Source organism: Gambusia affinis, linkage group LG05 (assembly GCF_019740435.1).
Source record: "Gambusia affinis linkage group LG05, SWU_Gaff_1.0, whole genome shotgun sequence".
Taxonomy (NCBI): domain Eukaryota; kingdom Metazoa; phylum Chordata; class Actinopteri; order Cyprinodontiformes; family Poeciliidae; genus Gambusia; species Gambusia affinis.
The window spans coordinates 31,337,951-31,357,789 of record NC_057872.1 but is presented as its reverse complement, the minus strand read 5'-3'; the positions used below and the strand labels follow the sequence as shown (position 1 = coordinate 31,357,789).

Below are 19,839 nucleotides of genomic sequence, written 5' to 3'. Positions count from 1 at the left end.
TGTAGGCAACGCCAGACTAACTGTGTCACTAAAGTGTTTAGTTCATTTAAATATTTGTCTCAACAAATCGACATATATCTCCTCTTAGGTAAATCATCAAACTATACCTGAATGTAAACTATGTAACTATACCGTACAAAATATTCGTAAGTAACTGTTCTTATTTTGTTATTCGTAATAAAAAATACAATTTCAGTTCACTTCTAAAAGGAAATTAATTTCTATTGTTAATACCGTTACGTTTGTTGTTGTAGTTCCGCCCTCCTGCCAGTGGTGGCAGCACTGAGCCCATGAGCTCCAGCATCTACTTTTTTACTTGCAGTTGTTTCGGTTCTGGTTTCTTTCTTCTCTGTTGTCGTTTATAGAAAACCTCTAACATGAAGCCACGGATACCTGAAACTCTTTAACTGACGGTTTACGTCTTTAAACGGAACAAATTGGACCTTTAACGGTCGGAACCATCCGAACTGTTCCTATTAGCTCCACGCTAGCTGCTCGGGCCGGTGTGGACCGGATTTCTCACGGTAAAAGAGACAGTTGTGGATATTTTTCGGCTATAATTACTTTACATTCTACTGCTGTGGTTTGCTTCTGACTTGGCGTTGAGGTTTAATTAAGATAAATCAGCTTTTATTTGCTAATTAGCTGGCGGTGTACCATTGATAGCTGTTAATGCTCTCTGATTGGCTGAAATGATCTCTACTGTGTTTCCTGATTGGCCGAAGCTCTATTTGTTGCCAGATGTTTTAAATAATGGTTAATATGGTTAATTAAAGATGTATATGCGTTAATCTGATTAAAAACCTTAATTAGTATTGTTTCGTTATTAGATGCTATCGCTGTAAAGCACCTTTTCATTTGAGCGATTTAAAATCGCATGTTTAAGATCAAGCTGTGGATTTTTGTTTCTTTACCCTTCAGAGACTTGTGTGTGTTTTTCCAGAAGCCTGGATGAGAGAAGATGATGAATGAAGTGAAGGTGGAAGAGGAGGAAGGAGGAGATGAAGGTCAGAGGTGCATTCAGCCCAAACATGCAGGAAAGTCACTAACACTGGGACACTCTTAGTAGTTTCTACTTTTATTACATTTTGTAGACACTATGTCAGGATAAATGAGCCTATCCGGAATAACTGCAGGTGGATGGAAGACGAGGAGAGATAGGAGAGACAGGCGGGATCTGCTCTGACGCGGCTCCTGATTGGAGGAGCTGCTCAGGTTCCAGGCTGAGAGGAAGAGCTGCAGGAGGAGAAGGCGGCCATTTTCAACTAATATATTGATAACGGCATAAAGTGAAACTTCAAGACCAAGAAACTTTCATTAAACCGAAACATTAAACTGGAAGACAACTTAAACATTCAAGCACAGCAACCAAAAATAAAACGGAAATAAAAACCATCAGTGAAGCAGATTATCGCTGAAAACGACATTTTTCTTCAAAAATCAGCTCTCTGTTTGTTCAATCAGAATATTTAAAAAAAGATGAATGATAGAAATGTGAAAGTCCACAAAGAACCTTCAGTGTTGCTCAGAACCGGATCAGAATCTGGTCCAGTTCTGTTTAGACATGATTAGAACATCTGATCTGGAGTGTGAAAGTTCTGATCACATTCTGATGGTGTTCTGGTTCCCTCAGGCCCGCCGATGCCTCCTGACCCCCAGAGTTTCTGCTCTACTCCAGAACCGGCCTCGGACCAACCCAAACCCAAACGGCGCCACCGCTGCTCGCTGTGCGGCCGGGAGTTCGCCGGCCCGGCCCGTTTGGCCGACCACGTTGCCACGCACTACGGCTACAAGCCGCACAGCTGCGCCGTCTGCGGGAAGCGCTTCACCAAGAAGGTGAACGTGTTGGTGCACCAGCGGGTCCACACCGGGGAGAAGCCGTACTCCTGCCCCGACTGCGGCGTCAGCTACGCCCAGCGCGGCTGCCTGCGCCGCCACCTCCTCATCCACTCCCCAGAGAAACCCTTCAGCTGCTCCCTGTGTGGGCGTGGCTTCGTCCAGCGCCGCTACCTGGTCCAGCACGAGCGCACCCACACTGGGGAGAAACCGTTCTGCTGCTCGCTGTGCCCCAAACGCTTCGCCTCCCGCAGCGGCCTGTCCGACCACCTGAAGACCCACCAGGAGCAGAAGCAGCATTCCTGCTCGCTCTGCGGGAAAACCTTCTCCTCCGCGTCGTCGTTCCGGGATCATGTGAGGAACCACACGGGACGCAAACTCCACCCCTGCTCACTGTGTGGGAGGAGCTTCAACCGGCCGAGTCTCCTGAAGAAACACCTGCAGAAACACGCGGATGGAACCTTGGAGAAGGTCAGAGGTCAATTAGTGGAAGCTAATGCTAAAGTGTGAACCATTCCGCTAATGCACCATACAGATACATTACTATTGAAAACCAGGGCTGTATGGCTAACATAAATATTAATTTTGCTAATGCGTTATATCAACATGGTGTTTAGTGTGTCTGCAGGTGTCCAACGTCAAATCTGTCATTGCGCGCCAACCTGTTGAGTTTTGCTAACTCTGTTGCTAACTAGCCGCAGTAGCGCTTCAGTCAGAAAGCATCAGGAGATTTTAGACCGTTCACTGGGGACGTACTGCGATGCATTCTGGGCAGAGAATGACATCATTTGCATCAGTGAAGAATGTGGGAAGAGGATTTAGAGTTGATATGCAATCATACTCCAAAATAAGAGCATGCATGAATGTAAACTGCTGCTCTGAAATCCTAACCACTAATAACCAAAACCTGAACCAGATGTCAAACTTTATTGGAATGAAAGTTTCCCTCATAGCCAAGGAAATTAGCTCCTTCAAATTTATCTAGAAAAATTGAGTAACAGAAGCTGAGTGTGCTAAAGTTAGCAAACGTGCTGAAGTGCTAAGCCAAAACTTCTCTGATCCTGCAGGAAGATGCTGCTCTCCGCTGCTTCCTGTGTCAGGAGCATTTCTCCTCCATCAAAGAGGCCAAGGATCACGAGCGGCGGCACCACCACGCCGCGACCCGGTTCTCCTGCGACATCTGCAGCCGCTCGTTCACTCGCTCATCCCGGCTGAAAGACCACCTGCGCTCCCACACGGGGGAGCGGCCGTTCCAGTGCGACGTCTGCAAGACGCGCTTCACCGTGCTGAGAGCGCTGAGGAAGCACCAGGAGATCCACGGCCGACTGGACCGCCAGGCCGACACTGCGCCACCTGCAGGTCCAGATCCACCAGAACCGGTGAGGAGAGAGAAACTGGACGGTTTGAACGTTAAACTCCAGCTGATTTAAAGGGGCAATATTATGTGTTTTCAGTTTTATAGGTCTCCGTTTCCTTCAGTTATTATGAAAATGCTGAATGTATTAAATATGTCAAAAAAAGTTATTCCTGATTTACCACCTTGAAATTGGGCCTCTGTTTCTTTAAGAAGCTCCTCCTCTTCCTGAAGCGCCGCCTCCAGAAAGTCGTCCCAACATGGCTCCTCTATTAACCCTTTAATGTTTTTACCAGCGTCGTTCTGAGCAGCAGCTCCCATAAGGAGCTCAGCAGCTGTTTGCTAATTGCTGCTGGCTAGTCTGAAGGACCCAGGCATTTTAACAGCTGAATGGTTGCCATGGCGATTAAAGTATTTCTGAAACATGGAAGAATCAAAGCAACACTATAGGGAATAATAATTTGGTTTTATATGATACCGGCCCTTTAAAAGTCACAAACATGGACCAGAACTGTTCCTATGAGTTTGGATCTGAACTGCTGGTGCTGGTTGAAACATTTTATCTTCTGTTGGTTCCAGAACCCAGACGAGCTTCTGGACGGAACCAGCGCCGCCCTGCAGGTGGAGAGCCACAGCGACGAGTCGCTACCTTCACTGACTGGTGAGAAAATCAGAACTTTGGCTTCAAGGAGCATCTGGGTCCAGAAGTCTGCTGGTTCTGTTGGGTTTATGACTCTTCCTCTTTGTGTTTTTGCTTCTGCAGACCCAATCATCCCTTTCAGAACAGAGCCAGAGAAGAACCTGGACGCCCAGGAGGTCTCAGAAAACCTGCGACTGGGTCCACCGGAACCACCGGGCCCGGAGACCCAGACGACCTGTAGGAGTCCGGCAGCGAGGAAGAAGAGAAACCACAGCTGCAGCATCTGCCCCAAGAGCTTCCTGAAACCCTGCCTGCTACGGGAACACATGAGGGTCCATATCAGGGAGGGCCGGCTGCCGGATCCGGCTGACAAGGTGACCAGAACCATCAGAACTGTCCGGGTTCACAATTTCTGTCTGATCCACCTTTCAGTTGTTCACCTTTGACCTCCAGATGGTTTGATGGAAGAACAATGAGCCAAAAGATCAACGTTCTTAAGGAGTTCTGTTGAGCTATGGAGAGAAATTGGTTCCAAAATTATTGGAAGAGAAGAAAATGTTTCAAAAATTACCATTTGAAAAAATGCATTTCTATCAAAAACACATATTGAGTCATTTCTGACACGTTTGCAAGAGTTTAACCTAAACTTTTCAGATTTACTAATTGCATTGTTTTCAAATCACATTTTACATATTTTGTTCGGGGGTGGCACTTCCTCTGATGCGTGGCAGGAAGGCGCATTCCTATTTGTCGATGTTGGCAGCTCAAAGAAAGTGTCTAAAAAAATCTGACAGAAAGCAAACTGTATAAATATGGGTTATGATTTTTAGTATTGGACCAGATTTCTCTCCGTACTGATCTGAGTGGAGTTCAGGGACCGCAGCTGCTTTGGGTTCCATGTTGCTGACCCGGGTTCTGTTCCAGGTGTTCTGGTTCCACATGCGGACCGGCGGCCAGAAGAAGAAAACCGTGATGATGATGAAGGAGGGTGAAGGTGTGGAGGAAGAGGTGAGGAACCAGTTTACTCACCAGTCTCCAACTGGTTTAAGGTTCTGGTTGAACGTGAAACTTCTCCTCCTGTTTCCTTCCAGTGCCGACCCGGTGACCCCTCCACCTCTGACCCCGTCCTCGTCCCTGATGCCGTGCTGCCTGCCGGTAACCACGGCGACCAGGGTGGAAACCAAAGCGAGCAGAGGGAGGAAGAGGATGTCAGCGGATTGATCAACTCTGATGGAGAGGAAGAGCGCTGGGAACCAGAGCGCCACGGTACGACCACAGTTCTGACCCGGTTCACATGGTTCTGCCTGAGCTCCAGATTTCCCAGTAGACCAGTAAAGCGGGCCGGGTCGGTTCTGATCTTTGTTCATTAGTTCTGAGGTTCCAGTTTCATCAGATAAATAACATACGGCACAAGATCAGGGACAAAATTAAAACGATTCTCCTCCCAGCTGTGGCTACTTCCTGGTAGCAGGTGGCTACTTCCTGGTAGCAGGTGGCTACTTCCTGGTAGCAGGAGGCTACTTCCTGGTAGCAGGTGGCTACTTCCTGGTAGCAAGACACTACTTCCACTATGAAGCTGCCGATCTGATGGAGCAGCACTGCTAACTGAGCAGAAAGTCAGTTAGCGTTAGCTTTGGAGGAGCTAGTGACTAGCATGGCTACCCTGGTCACCCACTGGATTGGCTACTTCATCTGCTGGCTATTAGCCATGATAGGCTAGCATTAGCTTTGTGTAAGCTGCCATTAGCCTTGGATAGGCTAACTTTAGGATAGTACAAGTTACTGTTAGCATTACATGTTCTAGCATTAGCTTTGTGTAAGCTGGTATTCGCCTTCTATAGGATAATTTTAGTACAGATAGGCTATTGTTTAGGAATGAATTGAATCGGGACCGGATCAGAACATTACCAGAGGTCAGAGGTCACTGAAATCTTTCTGAAATGCGTCAGCAGAGCTTCCTGACCGCGGCGTGTCGAACCCCACCAGCTCCTGACCGACCCTTCCTGTTTCCAGCAGGTCCAAAGATCCGCTCCGACCCGCCGGCAGACGGCGGCTCCACAGGAACATCCAAGAGCTGCTGCCCGGTGTGCGGCCGCGACTGCTTCAAGGCCTCGGCGCTGCAGAAGCACCTGCGCATCCACTCCGGCGAGCGGCCCTTCCAGTGCCCCACCTGCAGGAAGAGCTTCGTGCAGCACGTCCACATGACAGAGCATCAGCGAATCCACACCGGCGAGAAGCCCTTCACCTGCGGCGTCTGCAGCAAGAGCTTCACCTTCTCCAGCGCCCTGCGCCGCCACCAGCGCGTCCACACCGACGCCAGGCCCTACCGCTGCTCCGTCTGCCCCAAGACCTTCAAGCAGCTGTGCGTCCTGAAGAACCACCAGCTGACGCACTCGGGCGTCCGCTACCAATGCCCGCTGTGCAGCAAGAGCTTCAGCCGCGCGCTGGAGCTCACCTACCACATCGACGTGCACTCCGACGCGCAACCCTACTACTGCAGCATCTGCAAGAAGAACCTGAGCGGCGCCCGCATCTTCAGGAAGCACATGAGGAAGCACGAATCCGACGAGCCGCAGCTCGACCCGGCGGCGGCGGCAGAGTCGACGAAAAACCAATGAAGGTCACCTCAGAGTCACGTGACCTGAGAGATTCGCTGCTCAACTTCCTACAGGAGCTCAGAAGGGCCAAACAAAGCTGATGCATCGGTGCCTTGCTCAAGGGCACGCCGAGAGCCGGACCAAGACGTTCAACTCAAAATAATCAGATTCTCCGTAATAAAAATTTGATCCAAATGAAAGTTTCTGATGAAGAGTTTGAATCTCATTTATCCACAGAGGTCAGAGGTCGTTTAATTACAGGTCGTTTAATTTACGCCCAGATCAGGGCGTAAAAGTTCTTCTCTGCTGGTTCCACCAAATCCAATACGGTCCAGCCTGGTTCTGTTGTTCTCAGGCGTCCACCAGGTGGCGCAGTGCTACATTCTCTATTTCCAGTTTCCTGAAGGTGGAAACTTTTCTCCCACTTGGACCCAAATCTGGTTCCCTGAGGCTGCATCATTCACTTTGATCCGACTCCAGTCTGTTGGGTTGGTGAGGTGTGAACGCTAATTGACCTCTGACCTCTGGTCCTCCAAACCTCAGTCTGGGTTCGGTTGAAGTGAACTCTGGTTGGTTTGAATGTGAACACCAAGCGGACCAGAGACCGCTCCTAAAGCAGGAAGTGGACTACAGCGCAGGGCATTCTGGGTAAATCCAACCAAAGCTAACCTGCTAGCCTAGCGCTAGCAGCAGAAATGTCTCCTGGTCTTCAGCCAAAGACTAAAGAGAAATCCTCCAACACTAAAATCTGACGCCTCCATCTTGTTTCCATCTGGTGAAGAAGGAAGTTGCTCTCAGTGTCTTCAGAGGTTTTTGTGTGGTTTCCTTCAGTGGTTGTTGGTGCAGCGCCCCCACAGGCCAGGAGGGGAACAGGTTGGTTTGACTCAGAGCCACAGCAGCTGCAGGTGGAGCAGATGATGGAGTTCTGGTTCCAGTAGAACCGGGTCGACCGGACCATCAGGAGGGGAAGACATCCTAAATCATTATTAATGTAAATGACGTCAGATGGCAGCTGATTTCAGATCTGGTGATGTTTTCTTGGATCTCCCATAACTATCCATAGTTAACCTCCAGGCAGAAAAACAGCTAAAGTTCAGTTTCACTAGTTTCTGTTCTTTGACCAGAAACTCATTATTCAACTCTAATGTGATGAATATTAGAAACAAACAACTACAAAATGGAAGGACTGCAATGGAAACCATCACCAGGCTGAACTCAGATTCACTAAGATAGAAACAGGAACTTGGTCGGGACTTCCTCCAGCAGGGGGCGCCAGCAGAGACGTTTCAGTTCATTAAATGATCCGTTTTCACAGTAACTCTGTGGTTCGGGTTTGTTTCCAGAAGAGGTCAGAACCTCCTGATGGGAGCTGAAGCACGGCTCTGACCCAATCAGAGAGCTGATAAGAAAACCAGTATCTACCTCCTGACACCGGAGACAAACCTGCAGCTGCGCCAGGTGGGCGGGGTTAACGCGGCTAAGCCCCGCCCCCCGCAGGATAAAACCCCTCGCTCCAGTTCCTGGTTCTGCTCCTCCAGAGACCCCATCCTGCCAGCATGTTCCCCCCGCTGACGCTCAGCCTGCCCCGCAGCCCGGAGGTCAACACCACGGCGGCCGTGGACTGGACCCAGGTGAGTTCCGGTGATTTAATCGGGAGATTTAATCTTATCGGTCCGTTTTCACTCCCTCATTCAATCACTTCTGCTCTAAAAGCTGCGAAATAATCTGAAAAAGGAGCAAAAACGCTCATTATTTTAGTTGCATCTGGAAATAGGAAGTTTTTCCATTTGATTATTGGAACATAAAATTTTTGCTTTTGAAAATTCTGTAATTTTATTTCCTTAAATTGTGGATTTTTTTTCATATCTTTCTATCATTTGTATCGAAACTCTATAAACATGTAATGGACTGTTCCTGGTTCTTTATTTCTTTTCGTTTATTTTAGTAGTTTTAATGCTGTGGAGCGTGTGGGTCATTATTCCCTCTGCGCAGACTGACAGGCTCTGAATCCTGGATTCCCAGGGAATCGAACCGGGACCGCTGAACCACTGCACTGCCAGCAGATTCTCCTCATAAATCCCTCAGAAAGTTCAGTTTCCTGGTGGATCCAGAAACTGGATTTAGTAACTTGGATCTCTGACAGAATGAAGCTGCCGTTTGTAAAGTCATAGTCAGAAATTAACAGCAGTAATTTGGATCATTAAACCTGTCAGGAAAAAAATGTAGTTCATTCTTCAGTCATATTTTCACTATGTTATTCCTTCATTTAGAAATGTTACTCAATATTTTGCTCAAAAACAAAATCCTAAAATTAGCAAAGGAGCTAAGTTTAATAGCAAATGTATATATTTCATTTGCTAACTGTATATTAAGTGTAAAAGTAAACATACAGATTGCTAAGTAAATATTTAACTTTAGTTAGCAAGCTAAATATTTAGTGATCAAATTATTTACTTAGTAAGCTAACTAAACATTTAGCAACTTAAATATAAAGTTAGTGATGAAAGTAGTTTGAGAATATTTAGTTAGCAAGCTGAATTAAATATGTAACTAAAAGTTTATCTCGCTTAATATTTAATTTATTTATCTGTATTTAAATATTTTGATCGCTAAATTTATATTTACCTTGCCATTTTTATATTTATTTTATGTTAATATTTATATGAGATGAACGGTTTGGGAGGTGAAGAGAAGCTCCGTATCAGCATCGGTTCTGCTCGGTTCTGCTCGGGTTGTAGCGGCGGGTTGATCGTGTTGTTTTCCCCCACAGGTGTACGAAGCCGTCCGGTGGATCCAGTTGGCCATGGCCTCCTTCAGGTTGGTTCCGGCTTCATTCTCTGTTCAGTTTAAAATGACATTTATTTGTTTCTGTATTAAAAACATTTCAGGAAGGACGAGACTTTAGGCTAAAACTGAGGAAAATATTGTTTTAAAAAACCCAGCTAATTTTAGTTCTGGACTTCTCGATCCGGTTCTGGTTCTGGTTCAAGGTGACGTTTCCATGGGGATGAACACAGTTTAGATGAAATGGTGCTGAGGTTGATGAAAAGCAAAGGTCTTTAAAAGATTTTTAAATAAAACTTTATTGTTGTTCTTATATTTTATTTAAAGATTTAAAGTTGATAGTAATTTAATTTAAAAAAGCACAAGATGTGTGACCTACTGACAAAAAGACAAACTTCCAGATAGCTGCGTCAGTTTAGTGTATCTTATCTTTATTTAATTTAGCTTTGTTTATCTACACTTAGCTTGTTTTTACCTTAGAAAATATTTTAAAAGAATGTGAAGATCTTAGCTAATGTCTTAGACATTTATTTCAGCTTTGCTTTGAGTTGTTTCACCTTAAATTGTACATTTTATGCATGAAAACAGGAAAATCTTCCACAACTGGCCTTTTAAATGACATTTCCATTTTACAACTTTATTAACTATTTATTAGGTAATTTGGCCAAAATTATTCAGGAATGACTTTATTGTGAAAAGTGTTTCAGCCTGGTTGAGAAAAATTAAACTGTTTTAATGCTCTGATAATAATTCAGTCACTGTTAAACATTTTCTCTGAATATTTGCAGCATTCTTGGTTCCGGCTCCATCATCTCCCTGATTATTCCCAGACTCGGTCAGACGCCTGAGGTCAGTCCCTTCGTCCGTGTGGGTCCTCAGGGGTCAGAGGTCATGTGTGTGACTGCTGCTGTCCTGTCTGCAGCTGCAGCCTCTGTTCCAGCTGAGCGTGGCCGACTTGCTGCTTGCCGCCTGCTGGCTGATCGGCGCCATCCTCTACTCTCAGCGCTGCGACCATCTGAGCACGCTCTGCTACAACCTGCACACCGTGGAGCAGGTAACGGCCGCGCCGCCGCTCCGGGGGAGTCTGACGGGCTTTCTGGGGAAGTTTGAGGGATTTCTATGAGTTTTATCAGGAAGTGGCTCCTTTTTCCTCCTCAAAGCCTTCACTGTTAGAAAATCTCAGCTTCCTCAAAGGGCGAAGAGAAACCGCAGCCTGGAGAAGAACAGCATCAGAAGCAGCTGCAGGCTGAGCTGCTGTTTTCCACAGAAACACAAACACTGACACGGAAACAAACAGTAGATTCAACTCAATTCTGTTTGGTTTCGATGGAAGAAGAGGAGAAAAGCTTCATGGTTTCTAACTTCAAAGAAACAATTTTAAAATCAATTGAATTCAGTTTATTTCTTTGGTGCCAATTTACAACATGGAGAGAAAAAAACTGAGAAATTGGGAAGTTAAATTAAGGCTATTATTTTTTGCTATTATTGTGAAAATGATAAAGATTAAGATAAAAAAAACAAAACTATATTACTTATTTTTTAGGTAAGTGAACCAAAAACACAAATATTGTTCTTGTATAAACATTTCCTTATGAAACAGGATCCTTCAAGACTTAACATAAAACTAAAACTAAGATGAAATTTATTGATGCCCTCCTGAAACAAACAGTGAAAAAAACTGTAAAAAATAACATTTATTTATTATTTATCATCAGTAACTGAAATTTATCCTGACAGTAGATCAAAATTGATTATTGATAACAAAATAAATTATAAATGGTACGACAGATTCTCATCTTTAACTTGAATTGACAGCCAATAATGCATATCAGAGAGTAGAAGGAGAAAGTAGCAGAATGAGGAAAGATCAGTTCAACCAGGAGTAAAAATAAAGTTTAAAGTGAATAAAATTGATTCAGATTCAGTTTGTGAGAACTTAGAGGCTGGAGAACATTTTGTTTTTCTCATATTAAAGTGTTTTTAGCTTTAAAAAGTTCCTCTGAAAGTAAAGTTGTTTTTGTCCCTCCAGGGGTCTTGTGGGCTCTAGTGTCCCTTATATGACAGCAGGCTGACAGGAAAGGGGGAGGAGAGGGGAGAAGACATGAGGCAAATGTCAGTCAGGTCAGGAAATCGAACCTGCGACAGCCACGTCGAGGACTTAAGGCCTCCAAATGTGGGTTGTGCTATCCCCTACGCCACCACAGCACGCCCATCTGAAAGTAAAGTTTAGTGTCTTCTGTTTTCAGGTTTTATTTTTGACACCAGGAGCTGAACTGGAAGCTGCTGTCTGGGGGTTTTCCCACCACAGCAGCAGGTTTGAGTTTTACATCTGGCTTAAACCCAGCAGATAAATCCTGTGAGGTCAATAGTCAGTCACAGAGGCAGGGTAGGTGGATCACATGACACGAAAAACACGTCAGCCCGTCATTTATCCCGTCATTTAAAAATAAAGTATCCGTCACTTGATTGATGTACTGGTTAGCCTTACCAGCTGGTGGCGGTAATGTTCTCTTTACTTGTTTGCCAATCGCCATTATAACAAGAAAGAAGAAGGAGAATTCTAACTCTTAGGTCACTGCGCATGCGTAAACAACGGCGCTAAGCGCAGCAAAGCTAGCTAGATAACGAGTTCTAACTTTCGGCATTTCTCTTAAACTTAAAAGGGAATAAAATAAGTACGGGAGACGGACCAAGTAAGAAGACAAAAGCGTATCACTTTAAATATATAAATACAGTTGTGTTCTGCGTGTAGTACGTAGGTCGTTTGGACTCGGTCCTGTTATAAGAAGCTCGCATGCTGAGTCCATTTGGCCTTTATTTGTTGGCTTGTTCCTCCATTTTGTCCTGAGTTGTTGCTTGTTGGTAAAACCAGGTTTGATCTGACTCTGGGACCGGCGGTTCCTCTTTCCGCTCCGGTATTTCGCGGTTTGAGTTTGGATGCTGATGTGAAACCCAGAGCTCTTTCAAAGACATGACGTAGTTTTCACATCACGTGATGCATTTCCAAATTAGAAAGGGACAACAGAACCTGAACTGGACCTCTAGGACAGGAAGCAGGTGGGAGTCGGCATTAAAGTTCTGATCCGATCCGGCCCGTTTGGCTCAAACAACCAAAACTCATCCTGAACTGGGTCACTGAGGAGGAAATGGGGCAACAGAACCAGGACACAAAAACACGCCTGACCTACATCTATTGTCCGTTTGAGCTGCTGGTTTAACCCGTTACTGTCAGAACCGGACGGACTGTTTTGTTCTGTTTCAGATTCTGTACATGGCGTCCTTCTTCTTCACCTTGAACTACGTGTGGAACCTTTACACGCTGACCAGAGAGAAGTTCAACAGCTGCTTCAGCGGCTACTCCATACAGGTAGCCATGTTTATTTGGTAGTCATGTTTATATGGTAGCAATGTTCATATGGTAGCCATGTTCATTTGGTAGCCATGTTCATTTGGTAGCCATGTTCATTTGGTAGCCATGTTCATTTGGTAGCCATGTTTATATGGTAGCCATGTTTATATGGGAGCCATGTTTATATGGGAGCCATGTTTATATGGGAGCCATGTTTATTTGGTAGCCATGTTCATTTGGTAGCCATGTTCATTTGGTAGCCATGTTCATTTGGTAGCCATGTTTATATGGTAGCCATGTTCATATGGGAGCCATGTTTATTTGGTAGCCATGTTTATTTGGTAGCCATGTTCATTTGGTAGCCATGTTCATTTGGTAGCCATGTTTATATGGTAGCCATGTTTATTTGGTAGCCATGTTCATTTGGTAGCCAAGTTCATTTGGTAGCCATGTTTATATGGTAGCCATGTTCATTTGGTATCCATGTTCATTTGGTAGCCATGTTTATATGGTAGCCATGTTAATTTGGTAGCCATGTTAATTTGGTAGCCATGTTAATTTGGTAGCCATGTTTATATGGTAGCCATGTTAATTTGGTAGCCATGTTTATTTGGTAGCCATGTTTATATGGTAGCCATGTTTATTTGGTAGCCATGTTCATTTGGTAGCCAAGTTCATTTGGTAGCCATGTTTATATGGTAGCCATGTTCATTTGGTAGCCATGTTAATTTGGTAGCAATATTTATATGGTAGCCATGTTGAATGGTTTCTCCTCAGAGCCATCATTAAACATCCAGTAAGCAGCTGAATCCAGAAGCTTTAATAAGATTCAACATAACTTTATTTTATTGTTTCTGTAAATCTTAAACTGTTTTTTAACTTTTTGTGTTTGAAGTGACATAATAACTATCTGCTTTCTACGGAAGGCCATTTCTGCCATGAAAGAAAAAAAATAAGAGCCCAACAGGAAGTCATAATTTGAAGTTTTAAAGTTGTAACTTTGAGATAATGGAAATCTCATAACAGTTTAGTTTTATCTAAACATTATGTTAGCTGTGCTCTGTTCAACTCATTCATATTCACATAGAGTAGCTTTATGTGAAGTTATTTTTGTGTTTCTTAAATAATAAACAGAAAAGGTTGTAAATGTCTAAACTTAGCTTGGTTTAGCCTTTAGGAAGAGGAAATCTAAAGCTAACATTTTCAGTAAGTATTATTATTAAAGAGGCAAGCAGTGTTTAAAATGTTTATCTCCATATCTTGCTATGAAACCAGGTGACCGTTAAACATTTGTTGGTTCCTGGATCCGGTTCTGATTCTTGACATCTTTTCTTTCCTCAGTTTTCCAACAGGGTGTCGCTGAAAGCTAAAATGATTGCAGTGTTGTCAAGGTGAGTGCAGGCTGAGAGCAGCAGCAGGTGAACCTGGACCTCACCTGGACCGTTCTCACCCCGCTGACCCGTTTCTCCCTTTTCAGTCTGGTTCCGGCGCTGCTCATGGTCCCGGTCTTCGTACAAGGGAACGTCGGCCACTGCCAGGTCAACTTCAGTGAGCCGTACAGGTGAGGCCTCACCTGAGACAGGTGAGCGCGGCGGCGCTGCTGTTTGGACTGACGCTGTGCTTGTGGAGCAGGTGTCTGCTGATGCACACCGGAGCGCTGTTCCTCCTGCCGGGTCGGCAGCAGCTCAGCCGCAGCTGCAGCTTCCTGCACACCTACCAGATCGGAGTCTTCCTCAGCAGCTTCCTCCTCACCCTGCTGGGCATCACGGTGAGCTGAGGGGTAAAATCCGGGTTTCAAAGCTTCATTTACCCTGTTAATGGGAGGAACTGACCTCTGACCCGGTTCCTGACCCGGTTCCTGACCCGGTTCCTGACCCGGTTCCTGACCCGTTCACTCAGGTCTGATGAGGCTTGTGTTGGATTGGCTGTACTGAAATAAGTTTCGTTGTGCTTCTCTAAAGGCCGGTTCTGGTTCTGGTTCCAGGTTCTGGTGGTCAAGGCGCGGTGCGTTTACCGCCGGGCGGTGACCTCCAGCGGTTACCTAGGCAACGAGCAGCGAGCCTTGTTCCGGGTGATGGACCTGCGGATGCTGCTGTACCCGTTGGTGTTCGTGTTCTGCTGGGGTCCAGGTGTGTTCCGGTTCTGATCTGTGACGCTCGCCGCTCAGCGTGGCGGTTGCTAGGGGCGACGGCGCCTCGTTCACTCTGTGCGTTCTGTTTCAGCCGTGGCGCTGGCGTTCCTGCGGGTGGCGAAGCCGTCGACGGGTCACGGTGTGGCGGGCGTCTGCCTCTACATATCTGAGGTCAGTGTGCCGCGCCGATCGGGTCGCTCCGGGCCGATACCTGGAGCTCCGACTGGTCAGGCTTCACCTTTTAATTCAGGGATGTTTTGGTGATTTTTAAAGGGCCAGTGTCAGATTTTCCATCATGTTATATTTATTGCTCATCAAAAATGTACCGTTAGTCCTCTGATCTCCATGGCAACCATTCAGCTGTTAAAACATCTGGGTGGGTCTAGCCCCGCCTCTGAGGCGCAGCTCCGCCCCCACCTAGCTCCTGCAGACTAGCTAGCAGCAATTAACAACCAGCTGCTGAGTTCCTTATAGGCGCAACGCTGGTAAAACCATTGAAGGGTTAATAGGGAGGCCATGTTGGATTACTTCCTGGAGGCGGAGCTTCAGAAAGAGCAGGAGCTTCTTAAAGGGACAGAGGCCCAATTTCAAGGCACTAAATCAGGAAGTCAATTTTTCTTTAAGTGATATTTAATAACATTTCTATGACAACTGAAGGTAACAGTTAGTGGAAAAACATAAAACTGCAAAGTTCAAATGAATTGTCGGTAAAATCCAGATGTTGCTCATCTACACTGTAAATAATGATTGGAACAGAAAACTGAAAGTTTTCAGCTGGAGCTTCTTAAAGGGACAGAGATTCAATGTCAAGAAGTAATTTTTATAGCAACTGAAGGTGACGGTCAGAAAGTGAAAACACCTGATGCTGCCTCTTTTGTGTTGTTTTTGTTCCTGTTTCTGCTCTTAAAGTGACGGTGTGTATTTTCCAGGCCTTCACTTCGGCCTCTCAGGGTTTCCTCAACTGTCTGGTGTACGGCTGGACGCGCCTGCACCTCCGCCGCGCCGGCCTGTCCTTCTTCTCCAGAGACGTGGACACGCAGACGCCGCTGCTGCGCTCCCAGCAGACCAGGAACTATCTCACCTGAGGGGGCGAGCGGCTCAGCAGCGGGTGGGGGTGGGGGCTTTTCTGCTGCTTTCTGCCACAGAGACTCGAGGCGTTAACTTTCGCTTTCCACCGGAGGAAAAACTCCGCGGCTGCATCTTCCACCTCTGGTCCTGAACCACCGAGGCGAAGAAAGAGGAAGAGGAAGAGTGAAGGAGGGTTGAGAATGGCTGCTCAGTCGCTGACTTCCTAAGGTCAGCGACCTCTGACCTCAGGAAGTGAAATCATCAGTTTGGGCTGAAATGCTTTTATTTTGACATTTTTCAGCTAATAAAGTTGCTTCAGTGACCAGAAATCAAGTTTTTAGAAACTGGTTCAAATTTAGATTTTTAATTGTTTCATTTATTTTTCAGATTTTCTTTGTGAAAGTTGGCAGAATAAATAAAAATGACAATTATTGAGTTTTAAAGAAATTATTGAAAAAATGTGAAAAAATCAATGTAAAAATCTCAACAATCAACTGAACATAAAATTTCTTCTTTCATTTTCACTCCTTCACCTTGTTTTTATGACTTATTTTATCTTACTGTTCCTGCTTCCTGCTGTTATTTTATTTTATTATTTTAACTTTATTCTCATTATAAGTTCATGTTTATAAAATTATCACTTTATTTTTGTAATTTGAAGAAACGTTTGTTACATTTATTCTTCAGATTTTCTTTACATCTTGTCATTTTTATGTTCCAGAAGTAAAAAAATTATTGATGGAAACAGATTTTAAAAAATCAAATAAACTGTAAAAAGTCAAACTGGTTGTTGGTTAAAGATGAAAAATGATCAATGATCGGTGAAGATGGATATTAACTGAAAAACATCGTAAATTAAACTGGAAACGTTTTTGTTGATTACAGTTTGTTAAAGTTTCATTTTTGAAATGCATTTTATTCACATTTTAATTTCTGTACAGTGTTTTGTGCTCAGAGCCGGCTGCCCCTCCCCAGCCTGTTTCCATCAGAGAGCAGCGGCTCTCCGCTTCCTCTTCTCGCCGTCCTGAAGCAAAATTCAGACATTTTGACCTAAATGATGAAACAAGAACCTCAGAGAGCCGCAGCCTGCAGCTTCTCAACCAAACACATCTCTGTTGGTTCTGTCTGTTTGGACCGGGCCCACCGGAACCAGACTTCCTTCCCTCTACCTGCCAGACAGGTGAGAAACACCTGGCCCTCTCAGGTCTGGCTGCGGACCAGCAGAGCTCAGGGCGCCCCCTGCCGGACACTGCGTGTCACATTCTGCTGGAAATTCTTTTCAAGATGCTGTTGGTCAAATATAATATATTTTCTAACATTTTTTTTTATTTTGAGGAAATTCTCGGTTGATTGAAAATAATTTAAATCTAAAGCTTACAAGGGTATGAATACTTCTGATCTCAAGTTTGTGTGGATCAGAAAAAAATCAACAAAAACAAAATGTTTGTTTTTAAAGGGAATTTTAGTAGAAAGTCAGTGGATGGAAACGTGACTATCTGGAGTCACAGGCCCAGTTGGTGTTCAGAACCGGAACATGTTTTGGTTGCCTTGCGCCCTCTAGTTGAATAAAAACGACAACACGTTCAGGTTTTGTTTTTATTATGAGAAATGTTGGAAAATTCACTGGTTCATGATGTTGTCACAGGCATCGTGGCAGTTTTCCCCGATCAGCCGGTAGTTCGTGCCTCCGGCTCCAACCAGGTCCGACACCGTTTTGGTTCCCTCGAAGTCCTTGGACTCGATGACCTGCAGACAGGAAGTGGGTCCATCATCAAACAGTTTCCGGAAGGAAGCTTCCATCTGAGCTTATTGCGAGTTAATGCCAAATTAATGTAAAAGCTTCTGTGGCGCTGATCGTAAATGACGTCATGGTTACCCGGATGTTCGGACAAACAGCACCAACAAAAATGGTGACATGAGGAGCTTCGATTCCAGATTCTCCGATACAGAAGCTCAGTGAGGACAAACTTAAACGGTGGTTGAAGGCAGCGTTGGTTCAAAGAAAGCTTTTTTCTTTCTAGCTAACACTAACTTATCTGGGCCTACATTACCAAACTCCCCCTCGGCTCGGAAATCGCCTCAGTGTTGGCAAAAATATTGATGCATTAATGGTTTGCAGTTAATTTTTCCAGTTGAATAAAGTCTGTGATCTCCCGTCCTGCCACGGTGAGCAGCGCTCATGCAGAAACATGCAGCTTTTCCACAGTCACTGGTCTCAAAAACCAGTCCAAACTGGTTCTGGACTGGGGAAAGTCAGGCTTCTAGAAATATTTTTGTTCTGCTGCTTGACCACCGAACGCTTGGTGGCGCTGTTGTACCTCAGCTGTTTAGTGTGTTTGACGCTCACCTTCCATCTGGAGCTCATGTGTCGAGCGTCGGTCGCCACCGTCTGGGAGGAAATCCCGTATCCGTCTCCTTTATGGATCAACCACCGAGATCCGTCATCCAGAGTCACTCTGCAGAGGAACCACAGCACCTGTCAAGGTTAAAGAGCTGCCATTTTGTTTGCTAGCTATCTGCTAGAACCTTCTCAGAGAAGTACGCTGGAGATGTAAAAATCCCTAAATTCTCCTTAATGTGTAATTTACCTCTGATTGCTAAGACTAACTTCACCACAAGATGGCGGTACTTACTCGATACCGGCCCTTTAACTCCTAAAACATTAAAAACATACCAGAGAGAAAACGGATCAGTCATGTTCCTCATCAACCCACAGCTGTTTGGATCACAGTTCTGACCCGAACAAATCAGAACCGGATCCAACGACTCAAACCGGGTTTCAATGACAGATCTGAGAAAAAGACCAGGAGGAACCAGGAGCTCTCAGGATCAGTTACCATGACGACACAGCTGATGCTCATCCCTACCTAACAGTGTCACCAGCTGACCTTTGAACCCACCTTAGGACAGATACATGTGTAGATGGGCCACAACTTCCTGAACAGAAACAAAACTGAAGGTAAGAGGAGCGATCTAGAGTTATAGATCTAGAGTTATGGATCTAGAGTTATAGAGCTAGAATTATAGATCTATTTATGGATCTAGATTTATAGAGCTAGAGTTATAGATGTAGAGTTATAGCTCTAACGTTATGGATCTAGAGTTATAGATCTAGTTATGGATTTAGAGTTATAGATCTAGAGTTATAGATCTAGTTATAGATCTAGAGTTAGATCTATAACTCTAGCTCTATAAATCTAGATCCATAACTTTAGAGCTATAACATTATAGATCTAGAGTTGTAGATATAGAGCTATAGATCTGGAGTCAGCTTCAGTTCTTCCAGCTAGAAACTAGAGATCAGGCTGACCTCTGACCTCTGACCTTCAGAGCCACATAAAGATGTTCTATCAGCTGAGGAACGTTTCCAGGATTAAAGATCTGCTCCTGGATCAACCTTCCAGACCTCCTGGTTCTGCTGTGCACCTGGAACCAGAACCAAGGCAGCATTCAGCTTCTATGCTGCACAGATCTGGAACAAACTTCCAGAAAACTGTAAAACAGCCGAAACAGTGAGTTCCTTAAAAGCTAGAAGCTGCTGCAGAACCATAGCCAGTGGAACGTTGAGAACCTGTTGATGACTTGATGTTTCCTGGTTGCTGGTCCAGAACCGTCTCTGGTTCTGGTTCAGGACTTGGTTCTCCAGCCTCTTGGCTAATCTCTCCATTTATCAGCAGATTTCAGTTTCACTGACCGAACTCCACAGTGGCTGAAGACTCCAAGTGTGAAGGGAAGGTTTCCCAGCGGCCGGCGCATCTCCTCCGCCAGGTGGACCCGCTTGTTGTAGAGTTCGGTCAGGTCGGAACCGGACAGGTCGTAGCTGAAGGGACCGGTGGATCCTGTCGGGGGAAAACAGTCAGTCAGGCTGAAAACCGCGGAGCGGCTCTGAAGGCGCCTCACCTCCAGACGACGACTCCACAGAACCGGCCAGCAGAACCAGAGCGGCTGAACACTGCAGAACTTTACAGAACATCATGGTGGACGGGTCTGTGGCCGGAGGTCCGGCCCAGCTTATAGGGAGTCCAGAGCCTCCTCCCATCAGGTTGACCTCTGACCTCTGGGCTTTTCCACTGCAGATTT

At 45.2% G+C, this 19,839-nt stretch overlaps 3 protein-coding genes across 5 annotated transcripts; 2 read left to right on the top strand and 1 right to left on the bottom strand.

The window, feature by feature from the left end:
- The first annotated feature begins 244 nt into the window (after nt 1-244).
- On the top strand, nt 245-6,627 carry LOC122830617 (zinc finger protein 2 homolog). Of its 3 annotated transcripts, none has more exons than XM_044116112.1 (9): nt 245-524; nt 944-1,007; nt 1,634-2,307; nt 2,904-3,215; nt 3,770-3,851; nt 3,954-4,204; nt 4,755-4,838; nt 4,922-5,096; nt 5,844-6,627. In XM_044116112.1, the coding sequence occupies exons 2-9, from the start codon at nt 962-964 to the stop codon at nt 6,446-6,448; spliced, it is 2,229 nt and encodes a 742-aa protein (XP_043972047.1). In that variant the 5' UTR covers nt 245-524; nt 944-961; the 3' UTR covers nt 6,449-6,627. The 3 variants fall into 3 exon arrangements, with proteins under 3 accessions (XP_043972047.1, XP_043972046.1, XP_043972045.1); XM_044116111.1 differs by having other exon boundaries at nt 944-1,037; nt 5,847-6,627; XM_044116110.1 differs by having other exon boundaries at nt 944-1,037.
- A 999-nt stretch (nt 6,628-7,626) lies between these two features.
- tmem116 (transmembrane protein 116) lies at nt 7,627-16,641 on the top strand. Its single transcript, XM_044117433.1, has 11 exons — nt 7,627-8,058; nt 9,198-9,244; nt 10,000-10,060; nt 10,134-10,265; nt 12,474-12,578; nt 13,902-13,951; nt 14,038-14,121; nt 14,193-14,328; nt 14,545-14,689; nt 14,783-14,862; nt 15,621-16,641. The coding sequence occupies exons 1-11, from the start codon at nt 7,984-7,986 to the stop codon at nt 15,774-15,776; spliced, it is 1,071 nt and encodes a 356-aa protein (XP_043973368.1). The 5' UTR covers nt 7,627-7,983; the 3' UTR covers nt 15,777-16,641.
- A 700-nt stretch (nt 16,642-17,341) lies between these two features.
- Nucleotides 17,342-19,818, bottom strand: LOC122831334. Its single transcript, XM_044117437.1, has 4 exons — nt 19,660-19,818; nt 19,454-19,598; nt 18,107-18,215; nt 17,342-17,505 (listed from the first exon to the last, which is right to left on the bottom strand). Exons 1-4 carry the CDS (start codon nt 19,796-19,798, stop codon nt 17,380-17,382), a joined length of 519 nt encoding a protein of 172 aa, XP_043973372.1. The 5' UTR covers nt 19,799-19,818; the 3' UTR covers nt 17,342-17,379.
- Between the last annotated feature and the right edge of the window lie 21 nt (nt 19,819-19,839).